The 19,512-nt window shown below is 42.3% G+C and overlaps 1 protein-coding gene across 3 annotated transcripts in view; it reads left to right on the top strand.

Annotated features, from left to right (window-relative positions):
- The first annotated feature begins 3,597 nt into the window (after window positions 1–3,597).
- Window positions 3,598–19,512, top strand: part of PACS1 (phosphofurin acidic cluster sorting protein 1) — an 80,177-nt gene continuing 64,262 nt past the window's right edge. For all 3 annotated transcript variants that reach the window (XM_060269481.1, XM_035097679.2, XM_035097680.2), the window contains exon 1: window positions 3,598–4,101. In XM_060269481.1, coding sequence (XP_060125464.1) covers window positions 3,725–4,101 — 377 coding nt within the window. In that variant the 5' untranslated portion in view covers window positions 3,598–3,724. The remainder of the gene's footprint in view (window positions 4,102–19,512) is intronic.

Below are 19,512 nucleotides of genomic sequence, written 5' to 3'. Positions count from 1 at the left end.
ACTGTCCAGATAGAGGAGCAATTGGGCCACCAGTTGAACCTGGTAGGGCTGTACACCACTTATCCGACCAGAGGAACCACCTATTAACAGCATCTTGTTTGAATTGAGCCTCAGTTGACTGGTCCTCGTTTAGTCCATCACTGTGACTAGGCACATGATGAGTGAATACTGTACACCTATCATCTCAACTGCTGGGGAGGAAATTGAAAAATAGTGTTATGTGTATCAGTGGTAGACTGATGACAATACACTGCAAAACTCCTTATGACTGTACTTGGCAGCATGTAGACAAATAGGTTGGGGTCGGGTGACACCTGGCAGTCACATTGGTGCCATCTGTGCTATACATGACTACAGTATTGTTGTTGTTTAGTCGTGTCCGACTCTTCGTGACCCCACGGACCATAGCACGCCAGGCACTCCTGTCTTGCACTGCCTCCTGCAGTTTGGTCAAACTCATGTTCGTAGCTTCGAGAACACTGTCCAACCATCTTGTCCTCTGTCGTCCCCTTCTCCTAGTGCCCTCAATCTTTCCCAACATCAGGGTCTTTTCCAAGGATTCTTCTCTTCTCATGAGGTGGACAAAGTATTGGAGCCTCAGCTTCACGATCTGTCCTGTATACAATCTGATCTGTATACATCAGCTTCACGATCTGTCCTCCACGATCTGATCTGTATACATCATGCATATATAGTTCTACCATGCAAGAGGAATCCTGGGCCAATCAGGATCCTCTTTTTGGTGGACAGGCTCTTGACACATATGGGTGTTTTGAGGACCATATGCCAGGGGTGGGTTGGGGCAAGCAGCAAAAGTGGATGCAGCAACATGTGTGACTTTGGCCCTTTTTACAGTAGGGTACTTTCCCAGACACACAAAAGCCATAAATTTATACACCCGCCACACATATTTCTCTCTCCCCGTTCCCAGTGATGCAAATGTGTGTAGAGCAGGGCTGTGGCAGGATTATCTTGGGAGAGTATTGAGGGCCAAGCAGAGAAGCTCAGAGGGCCACATTTGGCACTGAGGTCCACCACCCCTGGATTATACCATAAGAAATCTGTGAGGCTTTAAGATGCTGGAAACCACCTTGGTCCTATAGGCCAGTGCTCCCCAACCTTTTTATCGCTGCAGACCAGTCAACGTTTGATAATTTTACCGCGGCCCGCTGAGGGGGACGTTGATTGTTTATATTTTATTTAGATTGTTTTGATTTAATAATTTTAATTTAATTGTATTTAAATGTTCCTTGGGCGGCCCGGTACCAATTGATCCACAGACCGGTACCGGTCCGTGGCCCGGGGGTTGAGGACCACTGCTATAGGCACTGCATAATAGCAATGTGTTTATGTTTTTAACTGTTTCCCGCTCTTGAGGACAGGTACAGTACTAACTGGACTGAGAAAAAAAAATCACCATTAGTACTGTATTGCTCCCCCTTCCAGTGTCAAATATATGCTGTGTTTATGTCTAATTATGCATTTACATTTAAGTTGCCCCTTTTCCTTTCACTTGGGTGGTACCATAGGAGGAGAGAGGGCAAGCAATCTTCCAAACTAGGAAGTGGTGGGCTTAAGTACTGTGGTGCTCCTACCTCAACAGAGACTGTTATTTTTCTCTCAGAGATCTTAACACGTGGGACACAACTTGTCCACCTAGAAATATACTTGGCTCTTCTGTGTCCCCCCATTTTCTTCTTGCGCCGCCACCGTCTATGTACAGTACTTTATAAATGTCATAATTGGCTTTGAAGGCTCTTGCAGAAAGTGGGAAATACTGTATACAGTATGCCATTCCCTACTATTTTTTGTTGGGAGCCCTCCAGAGTGGCTGTGACAACCTAGTCAGATGGGCAGCATATAAATACATAAATAATAATAATAATTCCCTCTCTGCCATAGGTGAAGCAGCAATGATAAGTTGCTTCAGATATATTGTGAAGACTGCTCTCTCTCTCTCTCCCGCTTTCCCTGACCTGCAAGGCTGGACCCTGTTTTACCTCCTTGAATCTTCCGAATTTGTTTTATTCTTTTGTTACTGTACTATTTTACTGGTTGTTGGCTGTGTTTTGGTTCAGTGTTGTTGTTGTTATACTGTACACTGCTTTAAGATATATATTTTTTGTAATGCTAAGGGGTATATAAATGCCTTCTAAATTGTTGTTGTTTAGTCGTTTCTGACTCTTTGTGACCCCATGGACCAGAGCACGCCAGGAACTCCTGTCTTCCACTGCCTCCCGCAGTTTGGTGAGACTCATGTTGGGAACACTGTCCAACCATCTTGTCCTCTGTCGTCCCCTTCTCGTAGTGCCCTCCATCTTTCCCAACATCAGGGTCTTTTCCACGGATTCTTCTCTTCTCATGAGGTGGCCAAAGTATTGGAGCCTCAGCTTCAGGATCTGTCCTTCCAGTGAGCACTCAGGGCTGGTTTCCTTCAGAATGGATAGGTTTGATCTTCTTGCAGTCCATGGGACTCTAAAGAGTCTCCTCCAGCACCATAATTCAAAAGCATAAATTCTTCGGCGATCAGCCTTCTTTATGGTACAGCTTTCACTTCCATACATCACTACTGGGAAAACCATAGCTTTAACTATACGGACCTTTGTCGGCAAGGTGATGTCTGCTTTTTAAGATGATGTCTAGGTTTGTCATTGCTTTTCTCCCAAGAAGCAGGCGTCTTTTAATTTCATGACTGCTGTCACCATCTGCAGTGATCATGGAACCTAAGAAAGTAAAATCTCTTGCTGCCTCCATTTCTTCCCCTTCTATTTGCCAGGAGGTGATGGGACCAGTGGCCATTATCTTAGGTTGTTGTTTTTTTTTGATGTTGAGCTTCAGACCATATTTTGCGTTCTCCTCTTTCACCCTCATTAAAAGGTTCTTTAATTCCTCCTCACTTTCTGCCATCAAGGTTGTGTCATCAGCATATCTGAGGTTGTTGATATTTCTTCCGGCAATCTTAATTCCGGTTTGGTATTCACCCAGTCCAGCCTTTCACATGATGTATTCTGCATATAAGTTAAATAAGCAGGGAGACAATATACAGCCTTGTCGTAAAAAATAACACAGTACAGAACAGTATATACTCTATACACCTTCACAATACGGATTCCCTCCACCCCCACCCGTTTCTAATTTAACGTGTAAATACAGGGACGTGTAGCGTGGGCTTTCCCCCTAAGGAAAGCATCGAGCACGTCTTGTTAAGAGTGAAGGGAAGGAAGTGAGGGTCGATTGGAGGAGAAAAGAATTTGAGAGAAAGAGAGAGAGAGAAGAGGGCGGGGAAAAGGCGTGCGCGAGAGAAATACACACTGTAAAAGCGCGAGCGCGAGCGCTAGATCGCTCCACCCAATCAGCGCGCGCAGAGCCGTCAAGGCGCCCAATCGCTGTCCTCCCCCGCGCGCGAGCGCCCCCTTTAATTTGGGTTTGAGCCCGCAACTGCCGCCGCCGCCGCCACCCCTCCAAATCTCCCCGCCCTTTTCCCAAGCAACCGTTCCTCAAATTCGCTGCCTCTCGCGCACGCGCTCCTCCTCCGCCAGCGGCCTCGCGCTCACTTGCTCCTCCTCCTATTCGGGAGCGCGCCTGCAGGGGCAACAGGAGTCAAACCTAGCCGCGCGCTGAAGGGGAAAGAAGGCGGCGGCTGAGGCGAGGCGGCGGCGCTAGCGGGGATTGAGGGAGACTCTTGTTGTTGTCGTCGTCGTCGTCGTCGTCTTCCTCCTCAGCCATGGCGGAGAGAGGGGCGCTCGGCGGCCAGCGGGGCTCGCTCACGCCTTCGCTGCACCAGCCGGCATCCAGCGCCTCAGCCTCTTCGGCGTCCCCGGCTGCACAGAGCGTTTCAGGGCAGCCTCCGCCGCCGACGGCGGTGCTACAGCAGCAGCAGCAGCTGCCGCCTCCTCCTGCTCCTCCGGCGGCGGCGGCGCCTTCGTTGTCTCAGCCGGCCGCTCTCGGCCCCGGAGGCGGCTCTCTGGCCCCGGGGGGAGGCGGCTCGGGGGCTCCCGGGTCAGGCGCGACGGCGGTGGCGACGGCAGGGGGGCGCCCGGTTCAGATGAACCTTTACGCCACCTGGGAGGTGGACCGGAGCTCGCCCAGCTGCGTGCCCAGGTGAGGAAGTGGGGAGGGGGGGAAGAGAGAGAGTGACTCTTATCTTCCTTTTACATTCTTTGGTACCGCCACCGTATACATTTTATGAATTCAATGACATAGAAATGTGGATTTAATAAACCGATTCCCTGAGGGGTAAGTAGTAGAGGCCGTGTCGCAGCAGCAGCAGCAGCAACACACACATAAAGACACACAGACACACGGAGGAAGAGGAGTCGTCTTTGTGGGCAAGCTGGAGGCTTAGCACGTTTATCTGCTTTTGTTGGGCTGCAGGGTTTCTTTCCCTCCAACCTCTTATATTCTTCTCCATGTCGTCCTCCCACCGCGTCTCACCCCGTTATCTCCCCTGCGTTTACCTTCGCAGGTGTGGAAGTCAAGCCCGACCCCACCCACTCCAAGACCTACTTGCTCTATCGCCTGCCAAAAAGGGAAAAGGGGAAAAAAACACGCAGAGAAAAGGCGCCTCCCTATTTTAAGTATTTACGTCCCTCCTCCTTGGGGAATAAAGGATGAAACCTAACCCTAAGACGTCATTTATCTGTTCCCCATATTTACAGTGTGTGGGGGGATGATAGCAAATTGTTTCTTTTAATCACACACACTTGAATGTTAAAGAGTGGTTCGCCTTTATGTGGAGCTGTGGGTTGATGTTTAAGCGGGAGTGGGAAATTGAGGGGGGCTGTACATAGAGGATGCTTGTTCCTCTCAATGGGGGGGGGCAGTTGCACCTAAAAGTTTTCTTACATGTGTATGTTGGGGTCCTCGACCTTTACAGAGAACTAGTACCCCCTTCCATCTATGCCTGCATGCCTTCAAAGAGAGTGAGTTATATTTTAGCTACCATCTTCCTCCTTGTGCATAAAGAAGGGGGTGTCATCCTGTGTGTGGGTGTAGATATTACTTTTAACATTTGTATCCTGATTTGAGTGCATATTTAAGTAGAAAAGCTGGAAAAGGCTAAAACAGAATAAATTAACTCCTACGTGTACAGATAAAACAGAACCAGCCCCTTCATCTTGAAACACCTACATCTGTCCCCACCCATGTAAAGGTGAATGAGGTTCTGTTAACCAGAACCCTCCCCCAGCAAATGTAAAGGATGAGGGATGTACTCTTCCTTTATAAGTCAGAATGCTTATGTGGGAGGGGCTTGCCCCTCTGTGTGCTGGGGATGTAGGTTTTTCAAAGTGGAGCAGTTATTTAAATGATATTTAAGAGAAATATATATGAGTGAGGGGTGGGTGTTGGAATTTCAAGGTTGAGGAGTTGTTTCTCCAACAGTCATCCATATACATACAGCTCATTTTAAAACATATGTGCCCCATACCACATACTGTATAATAGAGGACAAGTCAACCTTCCTCACATAATGGAGAACTTGCCTTTTATCCTTCAAGATTTAGATTTTTCCCCATCAAAAGGACAACTAACACCCCACCCCTCTTTGTTAGGAAAGAAGGGGACCTATCCCTTTTCCAGAACATAATTTGACTCAGTACGGTAGGAAGATGTTCTGCCTAATAAAAGGAAATTATCCACAGCCCACTCACTTGGTAAAGTTGACATGATTTCCCAGGTGAAAGTAAGGTCTTCACTCATGTAGATACTATATTCTGATTTGCATATGCACACCCTGCTTCAAGGCATGAGCAAAATCATTTCCTTATTATGAAAGCAAGCTGCACCACCCCATCTTTGCCTTCATTTATGCCAAATAAATGACCTTGGCCTTTTGAAGTGAAACAGAGCACTGTTCTTCCTGTGGGGGTTTTCCATTAGGTGTTAGTAAACTTTCCCTTGGGGGAGATTGGGACTTCTGCCCTTTTCCTGTGATGATTGTTCTTTTAGAAACCCTCAGATGAAATCTGCCAAATCTTATAAAGGCAGCTACTTTCCAGTGAGGTTCCTAAAACAACCACTGATAAAGATGCTTTATTGATACAATGGTAACTCTCCATATACTCTGCTTGATAAATGCTTCTCGGGTAAATATGAAAAGAACCACCTAAGATATTAAAACAAACCTTTCTGACTCCATTGAGCTGCTCTCGCTGAAATATATGCAACAGTAGCTCCTCTAGAAATCATTCCGCATGCCACTTTACTGCCTCATTGACGGGATTAGTAAAAGTGGCTTTCCTGGATCTTTCCATCTATGCCTATGGAGTGTAGAAGAGGTGAAATGACCCAATGCTCTCTTAGTGTTAAGACCATTCAGTCCCCCTCCCCAAGGCACGTCTTTGTGCAGTCTTGTATTTTCATCCAGAAATCAAACCACTTTCAGTAGCCAAAAATGCCACCGTCCTACAACAAAACTTTTACTGTGCAACAAGGTAAGAGCTTACCATATGTGGAGTTGTCTTATAATCCTTATAATTATTTTATAATGTTCTATAAGGGAACCTTAAGAACTTCACTGTCCAACATAGCTGTCATGGTCATTCCCTTATTCTTGTCATTTGTATCTAACAACCCCTGTACACAGGACTTCAGCAGTGAAGTGTTTACTTAGGTTGGTTATGGACCAATCACCTTGCTATCCCGTGAGAGAAAGCTTGCTGTCTGCAGGTTATAGGCTCAACATAACCCCAAATGAAACATTTTGCATGAGTATGGCTGCCTTTTATTACAGCATTTGTAGCTTGATTTTCTTCACCTGGATATACTGTACTATGGGTAGTGCACAGAATGTAAAACATAAAACCTGATGAACTAAAAAACTATGAAATGCCTTCTGGAATTACAAGTTTTAAGTTCTTACTGAAAGTCTCCCTCACCTGTGTTGATGAGCACTTGTTCCACTAATTGAGTTTCTTCTATCAGAAATGACCTGTATTGTTTAATGTCCTTGTAATAACTTTGTCTATAAGTCCCCTTTTAGTTGCATGAAGTGAAACTGGCTAAACTATAAGATCAATTTTCCTCCTTGTGCTTAAAGCAAAGACATACAGTACTCCTCTCCTGCCTCTCTTCATTAAATGATATTTATTATTTGTGTTGAGCTGCTGCTGTTCTGAGGACAGCCAAGATAGGCAGGCTAGCCACTCTGTTCTGTCTGGGTGGCAAAAAAAATGGCATAAGTGGGAAACAGCAGTTTTTGTCTATTGGGAGATGAGCCACTATCTCACACTGATTGATTACAGTTTATTTTTAGTCTGCCTATACCTGTTTGATCTTGAAGAACCCAGGTGGCTGATTATTCTTCTCTCAAACAGACACCATGCTTGTTACAGGAATGCTAATCCCCTGTTCAGAACCTACATGAGACTTGGCCAATATTTTTTCTGCTAACAAGCATAATAACAGCATGTTTTTAACATCTATGATGCTGTGTTGTGGCATTTAGTGACAGCTGAGACTTGACTCAAGGGCAGTATTTTTCCTACCCACCTCTTAAACAAGAATCAAACAATAATGGGTCTATCGCTAATCTTTAGACAAAGCTTAATTGAAGGATTTGTCTCAATAGCTGAATAATTTGCTTCAAAAGCTGAATGTTAATTTGCTGTATTTTTTTTCTTCTTCATCCCCTTGGTTTGAATTCATGGTTTTGTTTCTCTGCTCAGCCACCATTTGGGGGAGGACCTTTTAAATGCGGTACATAGTTCAAATAGCTTTTTGAAAGCTGTAGGGAATAATCCTAGCCAGACTTGAACTGAAATACAGCAAAAAGCAAACCCCTTTCATGCAGCATGCAAAAACAAAAGGTCCAATATTTTAACAATTATTTCTCACCATATTAAAAAAAAACCAGTTGTAGTCCTATAACAATCATTTGTTTTGCTGAAATTTGGGATATTAAAAACCTTTCAGTACCCTGATTTTTAATGTTGTATTCAAAATGATTGATTAGTGTCCAGAGTACTGAATTTACCCCAGATGGGCTTTGTGATCCATGTCTATTGTCTGTTTATGATGAAGGGGTGGACTAACTAATGATTTGGGTTTATTTTGCATATGCAGCTTAGTTCCCTCACCCTGTTTCTGAGATAGCTGTGTTTGTTATGACTCAAGAATCTGCCTGTGATTACAGTAATCAAAAGTACACTTACTGTAAGATGGTATTCTTGTTTTTTAAAAAAAGGCTTCTGCTCTGAATAAGTCCCATGGTTTAAGGCCACAAGGGGTCATAACAGTCATTCCAGTGCAATATCTTGCCATGTTTACTTTTTGAATAAAACACAATTCTCTGTCTTAAAGCAGTAGGTCTGAGACTGATGGTTACTGGAGAGGTGTGAGCGGTTTTCTTTTTCTTGGGTGATCACTGTCCGTGTCTCAGTTGTACTAGAAATTGGTCCTCCTATGTTCTGTATTGCTTCTGGTTGATGTATCTATGAAACAGCCAAAAGTAGTTGATAAGCTCCACCTATTTCACATGGCTCTTGAGCTCAATTACATGACACCGGAAAGCATGTTGCATGCTTTACTAATACAGGAATTTAGTTCCTGCCACAGAGGAAGTTACTGTCTTTCCCATTCCAGAGGTGTCAATAGTGATTGACTCTTATACTTTGCCATTTTTATAGGGATATTTTAACATCATGTTAAAAGAATTTGGACATGCAGTATCTGACACAGTTGAGATGGCCTGAAATGAATCCTTTGCCTAGGGCAAATACATATATTTGTGTTGTTATTAATCCAACCACTTGTCTGACACCTCATGTCGTTATTATACTGTATGCTCATCTGGGAGTAAGTCTTACTGAGCATAATAGGCCTAGTAAAATCTTGTGCATGCCTACTCAGAAATAACTCTCATTGAGTTACATCAGATGTGCACCCAGGTAAGTTTAGATAATTGCAGCCTAAGTTATTTGGAACATGAGCTCAATATATCAATCCCCTCTTTGTGTAGTTCCAGGATAATAGAATTGGACAACACTTCCTTTTTTGTTTTTGTTTGTTCTCCCTATTACATTTTTTGGTATAAAATATGCATTTGCTGTGCTCATGTTTTCCTCCCTGCTGAAGGGCTCCGCTGATTTCCTTAGTGGAAAAGTAACTGTAGCAGGTGGAAAGGCAAGTTCTGCCAAAGCTACATTTTTCCCTTTCAGCAAAAAGTAACTTCTTAAATGTTTCCATTGAGTTTACTGACTTGTAAATAGAGCTTCAACATCTTTTTATAGTATGTGGTACCTCGGGTTACAAACGCTTCAGGTTACAAACACTTCAGGCTACAAACTCCGCTAACCAGAAATAGTACCTCGGGTTAAGAACTTTGCTTCAGGATGAGAACAGAAATCGTGCTCCGGCGGCACGGTGGCAACAGGAGGCCCCATTAGCTAAAGTGGTGCTTCAGGTTAAGAACAGTTTCAGGTTAAGAACAGACCTCCGGAACGAATTAAGTTCTTAACCAGAGGTACCACTGTACATAATACAACTCAGAGCAGTTTAATTTATCCAAGTTACATGTTTTTGTGACTCTTTTACATTAGAGTAATATTAGAAACCTTCTGTTGAGATAACATTTCTTCAGAGTATGCATGCATTTGAATCACACTGTTATCTAAATCTCCTTTTAAAATTTAAAACCTTTAAGATTCTTGAAAGGTTTCACTGTCTAGTATTAGTATAGCCTAAATTATTATGAGGTCTTTGACAGACAACATCCTAGCAATCCAATTTTTCCGACCCTGTACTACAGAAAGTTGTAACAAAGTGTTTGATGGTTTCTAAAGTAGGGAATATAGATTTGGTCAGTTCCTTTTAATTTAGATACTTAGCTTAGTTGCTTTAACCAAACATCGTTGCAGTCTTTAGTTATGCTTGATACTGATTTAACATTAGGCCATTTCAGGTTGGGATTTGGTTTTTCTCCCTGGAAAAAATTCCTGGAGCTTCTCTCCTTGACATGTTGCAATTATGGTAGCAAAATGTGGCAGACCACCATTCTGTGGGGATCGCTGTTTTCTCATTGTACTAATTAAATGTTGTCTAGAATGGGTCTCAGTGACAATGAAGGGGTTTTTTTTAATAAAAAAATGATGTGCAATTTTGATGGTTAATTGGTCCATTATGTATGTGGCTGGGTGGCTTCCCTCAGTGATCATGATTTGCAATTTACTTACTATTGGGGTGGAATGTGAGGCATGACTTGGGACAACCTAGAATTTAATTATTTATCTTCAAGACCTTTTGGCATATACAAGGCACATTTTGTAATAGATGAATTTAGGGTTGTTCCCTCAGAATCTTTGTGTGCTTTGTGGAACAACTAGCATTTAATACTGACACTAAATGTTGCTTTTACTTCCACCAGAGTGAGTTTTTCCTAACACCCCAAAGGTATGCTTATAATACTTTACTTCCATAACAATTTTTCTTGTTAAGGAGGTGACATAGTTTGTTTGATTTTGTCACACTGAATGAAGAAAACTCTTAGTAAGGTCAGTGCACTTCACAGCATGTTAAGCATTACATGTATTTGCCATATAACATATGGCCATCTACCCCAGGATGGGGAACCTATGGCCCTCCAGATGTTGTTGGACTCCGATTCTCAGCATTCCTGACAATTAGCCATGCCGGATGGAGCAGATGGGAGCTGGAGTCCAGTAACACCTGGAGGAGCATATGTTAGCTGTCTATGATCTAACCAATCATCTATAAAATAGTTGTCAGTTGTCAGTGGGTTGGATAAGAAATATGGCAACTCATATAACTTTTGCCAGGTGCTATTTCAGTTGCTGATTTTGTGATTATTAGAAAGCTTTTATAATAAGATGGGTGTCTAGTTAATTTTTAGTTGATTAATCCACCTACATTTTGACCAAATTTAAATGTGTATTAAGAAAAACTTTACTTTTATTCTTTGATAGTGAAGTACATGAGAATTTGAATATTTTGATTCCCCTAACAAAAACACAGAAGGCTTAAAATAGCTTCAAAAAAAAATAAACAAACTTGCCCTTATATTTTGGTTCATCCATTGCTTTTATTAATACAATTAAATTGTTTATTTTTTCTGATTAAAATGAACCCTGTTGATTATCAGTTAAAGTCTGCTGATTTTTAAAGCTTGCAGTCCTATTTCATAAATGTTTTCTGGCAGAAGTTGTGAAAGTTCAAAGTTGCATTAAGAAATAAGCAAATTGGCTTAGAAGTTTGGTTCCATTAGTTTAATTTTCTCACTTGTTCAGTTCCTAACAGTAACGCTTTTCTTCAGTGTGTTTCAATATTATTGTAGTAACTTATTGCTCTCCTGAATGACCTTGTCTGTTGTTAGCTTAGTGATAGGAACTTTACCGGTATTGTTGTGCCAATTAATCTGTTCTGGAAGTGTTTTGAATCAAGGAAAAACAAGGCCTATTCTTGGCACCTCAATCCTGCACATGTTTACTCAGATTAAGGCCTATTGTCACCAAAGAAATATAGCAAGCGGAAAAAAAGAGAACCCACACAAGTGATCCTGACACAAAACCCCACACATACACTAAGTAAAAGAATTGAAGCATTGCCACCCACCCCACCCCATACACCAGGGGTCAGCAAACTTTTTCAGCAGGGGGCCGGTCCACTGTCCCTCAGACCTTGTGGGGGCCCGGACTATATATTTTTTGGGGGGGGGGAATGAACGAATTCCCATGCCCCACAAATAACCCAGAGATGCATTTTAAATAAAAACACACATTCTACTCATGTAAAAACACCAGGCAGGCTCCACAAATAACCCAGAGATGCATTTTAAATGAGAGGACACATTCTACTCATGTAAAAACATGGTGATTCCTGGACTGTCCGCGGGCCGGATTGAGAAGGCGATTGGGCCGCATCCGGCCCCCGGCCTTAGTTTGGGGACCCTGCCATACACCATCCCCACCCTTCTCCTCTTCTCCCCTCTTTCCTTCCCAACCTTATACTGCATGGACACTAATAGGGTTGCCATATTTCAAACAGTATGTTGCTGAGGGTTTGGTTTGGTTTGGTTTTGTTTCAGAAACCCACCAAAATTGTTGTGCTTTTTTGGGAAAACCTCCCCTAAAATTGTAATTTTCAGCTTTTGGAGTTTTTTCTGCTGCTGTTTCCATCGCATTGGCATCCATTCAGGTTTTCTCTCCCCCTTCCCCATGCTATTTTTATACCTCAAAGCCAGGACATGTCAGGAATTTTCCTGATGTATGGCAAGCCTAAACACTAATGTCTCCCCAAAAATGAAATGGATCTGTAGAAAAAAACAAGTTGAAAAAATAGACAATGCACATATTTTTGTAAGTTAAAGGTAATGGGGCCCCTGACCATCAGGTCCAGTTGTGTCCAACTCTGGGGTTGCGGCACTCATCTTGCTCTATAGGCCGAGGGAGCCAGCGTTTGTCCACAGACAGCTTCCGGGTCATGTGGGCAGCATGACAAAGCTGCTTCTGGCGAACCAGAGCAGTGCACGGAAACGCCGTTTACCTTCCCGCCAGAGCGGTCCCTATTTATCTACTTGCACTTTGATGTGCTTTCAAACTGCTAGGTGGGCAGGAGCTGGGACCAAGCAACAGGAGCTCACCCCGTTGCAGGGATTCGAACCGCCGACCTTCTGATCAGCAAGCCCTAGACTCTGTGGTTTAACCCACAGCGCCACCTGGGTCCCTTATTTTTTGTAAGTTAAGAAATCTTTAATAAAAATTATTTAAAATATAAAAATAAGGCCTATTGGGTTCAGTTAATCTTATTCTGAAACAGGTTGCGTAGGCCTCAGGCTTAGAGTAATGACCAGCAATTTACATTGGTGTGGTCCCTCTGAGGTAAATGGAAATATATGAATGTTAAGTGTTTTGAGCTGGGCCCTTCAGAGTTCACATGGTTTGTGAATTAAGATTTTATTCTAGAGGTAACTAAAAGTGGGTTTAATGCAGGTTAGCCACCTCTGATCCAGCAATAAATATACCATTTAATATATATACAACTGTTGTCAAAATTCTGTGTTTATGCGACTATAGTTACTAATTTTTTTATATCCCTTGAATCCTATTTTCATCCCATCATTTTGTGTCTCATTTGCCTTGGATCTCTTCTGAATTCTTTGCTGTGGATAGACTTTGCTGGATAACAATTAATTAAACTGAGGCCAGTGGCTTTTCTGATATTGTATCTAATCTTCAAAATGAACAATTAATCCTCAACAATGCTTTCTGGTGACTCAGTTTTTATTTGACCTCTGTTCAGGGAACATTAGTGTTTGAAGTTAAACATAGGCATGGATAGGCCTGACATTGTAAATTGGATCTATTAATTGTTTTCATTTTAGATGAAAAGAAAAGAGCTCTTGTGCCGCTCTCAAACTCTGAGCAGTTTTTGGCCTACGCGTAATTAACCAAACTACAGACATCTTGGGAAAGCAATGGCTTTTTGTTGGAAAATTCATTAATGGATGCTCTCTTCACCAACTAATACTAGGCTATGTTTACAGGAACGTTTGCATTGCAGTAGCATTAGTAGACTCAAAGCAAAACCTTCATGTTAAATATCAAAATGCTCTATAACAGGCACATCCAACTCCCAAGAGATAGCGATCTACTCACAGTACTGTATATAAAAAAGGCAGTGATCTACCCATTGTCATTGGAGGATGGAGCAGAGTTGTTGTTGAGCTTTTTTTAGGAAGCCAGAGCTGTTGAGCTTTTTTGGGGGGTGAATATCACTAAGGGCCCGAAGATCGACCAGGAGCACACTGTGATCAACCTGCTGGACATGCCTGCTTAGGCCTAGAAATGTTTATTGCCATGCATGTTTTAATGCCTCATGGGAGATCAAGTTCTAAGGTGGAGCCATCTGGCAGTAAGAATTGCTGAGTTACGTGGATATACAGGATTTCTCAAAAGTTATAACCCCCCCCCACTGAAATGGGGGCACAGAGGCAGAACCACTCACAAAATGGTAGCACAGGGCAGCAGTCATATCACAGAACTATAAAGTAAAATACAACGACACTATTACCAGAGATAGACCTTGAGGTCTCATTTCAGTAGTGCCCCGTGTGACACTAGAATTCAGCACCCCTGACTCTCACCTTCCATTTTTTATCATAGTTGTGGCAATCTGTGTGCTGTCCCTGAGGCTCCACATGCACTGTGCAACTGAACCAATAACCCTACCCTATATCCACCTCTGCTGTCACGATGCAGCATTGTGGGATGTAAAATGGCATCCCATGTCACCACTTCTGCTTCTTTTAGCCCTGCAGGCTTGGTGACCTTGGCTCAGTGCTTGTGAGGATAAAATGGAGGACCTCCCCAAAAACTTTACTTCCCTTGAGATAATTTAGTAAAAGGTAAAGGTAAAGGGACCCCTGACCATTAGGTCCAGTCATGGACGACTCTGGGGTTGCACACTCATCTTGCTTTACCATAGCTGCCAAGTTATCCCTTTTTTTAAGGGAAATTCCCTTATGCTGAATAGGCTTCCTCGTGAGAAAAGGGAAAACTTGGTAGCTATGCTTTACTGGCCAAGGGAGCTGGCATTTGTCCGCAGACAGCTTCCGAATCATGTGATCAGCATGACTAAGCCACTTCTGGCAAACCAGAGCAGCGCATGGAAACATCGCTTACCTTCCCGCCAGAGTGGTACCTATTTATCTACTTGTACTTGACATGCTTTTGAACTACTACCGGTAGGTGGGCAGGAGCTGAGACCGAACAACGGGAGCTCACCCCTGTCGCAGGGATTCAAACTGCCGACCTTCCGATTGGCATGCCCTAGGCTCTGTGGTTTAGACCACAGCGCCACCCACGTCCCTTTATAATTTAGTACCATTGCCAATAAAAAATTGTCTTTGGGAGAGTGACCACTAGACAGTTATTCATCTCCATTCTAAATTGTGGAAGGCAAAATTAATGCACAGGTAAAAAGAGCCATTGTGTATCCTTTTTTTCTGATACTGTATGTTGGAAAGCCTTCTAGAGAGGTTTCTTCACTTTGTAGCTTCACATTCATAGCTGTAGTATTGAATGCAAGTATAATACATGAACTAAAGTAGTCTCCTGTTTAATCACAAAAAGTAATTATGTGATCTGTGTTGGGCAAAACAAATATTTGGGCAAGGAAGGGTATAATTTTTTTTCTAGCAGGTTAAGTATTTGTTATAAAAGAATTTGGATATTGATAAAGATACCTTGTCTGTCAAACACAGACATTGTGAGTAAAATTTCTAAACCTTGAGATTTAAATTTATGGGGAGGAATCAAGCAGGACTTCACATTCCCCCTGGCAAGCCCTGCAAATTGGCTCCAGTGCATTCATAACTCTCTGGAGCATTTTTTGAGGGCATATGGAGAACCTGAAGGGAGGAGAGGAAGGTGAACTTCCGTTGCATGGGTGGAAATTTCTTACACTCACACATGGACTAGCATTACATGCAACCACTGAAAAAATCAGTGCCTTCTATATTAACAGGTCTTATTTTGGGGTTTGCTAAATTATAAATTTCTCAAAGCAAGTTGAACTTACAGTTTAGCCTCGGTATTTAAAAATGCTCTGCAGGATTAATGAAAGTATGAAGATGAATGGTAGCTGGTAGTGAATTTGAATAGATTAGATCCAGTTTAATTTGAATATCTATTTAAACTAGAAGTACAGCCTAAACAATTTTTTACAGGCTGCTCTTTTTGAATCTAAGGTGATTTGTCAGCGAGGATTAAGGTGCACAGTCTTAAATGTCATGTTATAATTTATTTTTTAGGTGTGCATAGATTACAATACAAAAATGGTTCATGTATTTAAAAACACAAAGGAAGCTTTTCAGAGCTAGAAAAATAGTTCACATTTCTATAGTTCACTCAAGTGCAGGGCCAGCTCTAGGGGTAGGCTGGGTGGCACGGGGCACCAGGCCGGCAGGGGGGCGCGTGCAGCAAAGCCGCGCCCGCCCACCAGGTCAGGGGCACCGGAGCGATCTCTGCACCACTGCGCCCAGGCGCCCGACATGCTTGAGACGGCCCTGCTCAAGTGCTTCTTGTTGTTTCCCCGAAAGCCTATTATTAGGAAGTAGCAACATAGAAATGAAGTAAAGGTGGCTCAAGGTCAAAGAATATTTATTTTCACCCAGAAGTTAAAAACAAATAATGTTCCACAGTTAAATAAGATAACAAGCTCAAGTAACTATAGTGGTGTTTAAGGCTCTCCAAAAACGTGAAAGGAAAGAATGTAAAGATATTGGAGAATAAGGCAGCATGAGTTCACCGGACCCATCATGTCTGAATACTCTGGTATATTAAGATAAGTCATCTTCTCAAAAGATCTGACATTCTGGGCATCACCAGTTTAGACTTTTTGACATGGTCGGCTATACTTCAATTACCATGTGTAGTTTCTGGAATATTAGCAAATGTTGTGATTAGGATCACATTGTGCTTATTCTGACATTTTCTGTTAATGTGAACAAAAGAAGACTCAAATAACATCATGTTGGCATAGCACTGATAGGGCCAAAAACGACAGGGATTTGTTTTGGCTGGCAAAATACTCCCAAATGACTTTAAGCTGCTCTGGCAGAAATACCTGGTCAGAACTGCTTAGCCCAGTGATATCGCAAAAACATAATAATGAGATGGATGTTGTGGAAGGAAAATATTAATTAACAGCAGTTGATTTGAAGGTTTGCATTTCCAAAATCCCACTTTGGTTGTGATGTAGAGTGAAAATAGATTGCTGTAATAGGGTTATTTAAATTGTAACCCTAGTATACCAGACTTCCCCCATTCCATTTTTGAAGAGGCAGATACTGAAAATGAAACTGTTCTGCTTTATATTGATTGCTGCTCTTGCGTATACAGTGGTACCTTGGTTTAAGTACACAATTGGTTATGGAAGTCTGTACTTAACCTGAAGTGTACTTAACCTGAAGCGAAGTTTCCCATTGAAAAAAATGGAAAGTGGATTAATCCGTTCCAGACGGGTCCGTGGAGTACTTAAACTGAAAGTACTGTACTCAAACCAAAGCGTACTTAAACTGAGGTATGACTGTATTGAGATTCTTTAGGAGTACACCCACTATGTGCATTTCTAGGGAAATTGTTGCTAGATTTCAGCTGATTCTATTCATTACCATAGCACAAAGAGTTTTGCAGCTATTTATTTTATTATTTGTATTTATAGTCCACCCTTCATCAAATGGTTCCAATTCCAAGACATTACAAAAAAACTTAATTAAAACAAGTATGTACACTGTTTAGTTAATATATTGAGAGTGGCAGATATTGCCGTGCATTGCCGTGCACTACTGTTATATGTTGCTGTTTTGTTGTTCTGAAGTTGGTGGCTTAGTTGATTTTGTTTTATACTGTAATATCTCTGAATCTGGACTTTTTGCCTTCATACAAAGCAAGATTTCACTGATAATCCTTTCTGTGGGTAGTTTCAACATGAAGGCTATAATGGTGCTGCAAGTTAGTTTGCCTTTGTTTGGTGTGGTTTTGGCTTTCATCATTGAAAGTGCATTTGTATCCACTTGTTGCTCCCAGAAACAAACATATCACATGGAGTTAATATGAGTAAGTGGGGTGCACTTGATTTTGGCCATTTTAGCTATGTTTTAATCATATATGGCAGGGTTTACTACCCCTTTTGGTCCATGGCATAGCTGCCAAGTCTCCCGCTGAAATTGCAGGACCAGCAGCGTCTGGACATGCGTCTGGGCATGCACAGAAGCAACTTCGGGTGCCGGTGCTGCCCAATTTATGGTGCCCAGACATTGGCAGAGCGGCACTGGAAGTCTCTTCTATGTATGTCTGGACATGCGTAGAAGCAACCTCTGGTGCCGGCGCTGCCCGATTTCCGGTGCCCAGGCATGGGCAGAGCGGCACACAAAATGGAGCCTCCCTGGCAGGTAAGAAATCCAGGGGATTTCCGGAATTTTTTCCTATTCAGGATAACAGCGGGAAACGGATCAAAATCCGGGGGTTTCCCGCGAAAAATGGGAGACTTGGCAGCTATGGTCCATAGGCACATTTGCAAACTTGACAAACTTTGATGTATACCACACATGTACTGTAACCAAGCTCACATCGCAATCTATTGTGTTGGGTTCAACAGAATGCTGCTTTCAATGTACTAATTTCAGTGGGGGAGGGGCAGAAGAGGTGGATACTATTATCCTGTGGATACTATTAAAGACCTCTGTAAGCACATATGCACCTTCAGGTGCCATGTTGCCGACCCCTGATGTAGAGACAATAAGTGTGCAGTTGCTCAAAGTGCGATGGAGATAGTAATTTCATACCCTTTTGATTAAACTTGCCTTTTGAACCATGGGGACTGAACTGTAGATTTTTTTGTAAAGCATTCCAGTGGAGTTTGGGATTTTGCTCTTAGTTAACCAGTGTTATAGAACTAGATTGTATAATGACATTAAGCACAATTTAATCTGTTACAGCATTCTCATGTTGCTTGAAGAGACACTAAAGCAGAAGTGACTTTGTTATAATTTTAAAACTGTATTTTTTTCCTTATTGGGGGGCCCCAGAATTCCTGCAGGGCTTTGCATATATAATTTTGCATGTAGAGTCTTTTCCTTATTTTTAAAGATAAAAAAGATGCTTGAAACATACATTTCTGCCATGATACCAATATAAAACTGGAAAATACCACACTTAAATATAGCTATGCAGTTATTAAAATTAAAAAGGAAGGTGCTGGTAGACAAACAACATCTGCTCAAGTATATGTACGGTAATTTAGACATTGGGTTGCACTGTCTATTGAATTTTTTGCAACAATTGCTGCTGTTTAGTTACAAGCTGGTACAGTACAGTAGATTGACTATGCTGCATCTGCAGTCCACTGTGCTTGTTACAACAGCTTATTTTCAACCACTAGAACCCTTTGGGTTGGGAGGGATCATCTGTGACTCATCTAGCTTGAGCACTGGGGCAGAATTGATTTAATTATCCTTAAATATCACTGATAGATGGGTGTCGAGAGAGAGCGCTCCGCTTTGGATCTCTGCAGAGCTGTTATCTGGAAGTGCCCTTGGCAATTTGTCCCACTGCCTGGCATCAAATATTTTTGCCACGTTCGAGATGTTTTTTATTATTGTGGTATTTCAGATAAAGGACTCCAGTCATGCAAGCTTGTTTATAACCATAATCAGATAATGTCCTTTAGGGCAGTGGATCGATCACAGGCATCTTCCAAATGGCAGAGTCCAACTGACTTCATTTGGGTCTCTAGTTCATGCATAGATGTTTTTAAGGAAGTTTTTAAGAAAGTGCAATGAAAATGAGTAATTCAGAAGCTGGATTTTCTGTACTATACTGGCTAAATTGGATGAGTGCTCTTTAAAGGATCTGAAAAGGATCTAGGAGTGTACAAAGGGGCTGTAGGGCCATGCCTTTTGCCCTGACTCCATTTTTACATGCAGCTTCTTCTGACTTCCCAGGGCAAGTATATGTAATGGGAAGTCAGCTGTACTTGTGTACAGCTCCCCACGTG

Source organism: Zootoca vivipara, chromosome 17 (assembly GCF_963506605.1).
Source record: "Zootoca vivipara chromosome 17, rZooViv1.1, whole genome shotgun sequence".
Classification (NCBI taxonomy): Eukaryota; Metazoa; Chordata; class Lepidosauria; order Squamata; family Lacertidae; genus Zootoca; species Zootoca vivipara.
Note: the sequence above shows the minus strand (reverse complement) of the source record. Positions and strands in the feature narration are given on the sequence as shown.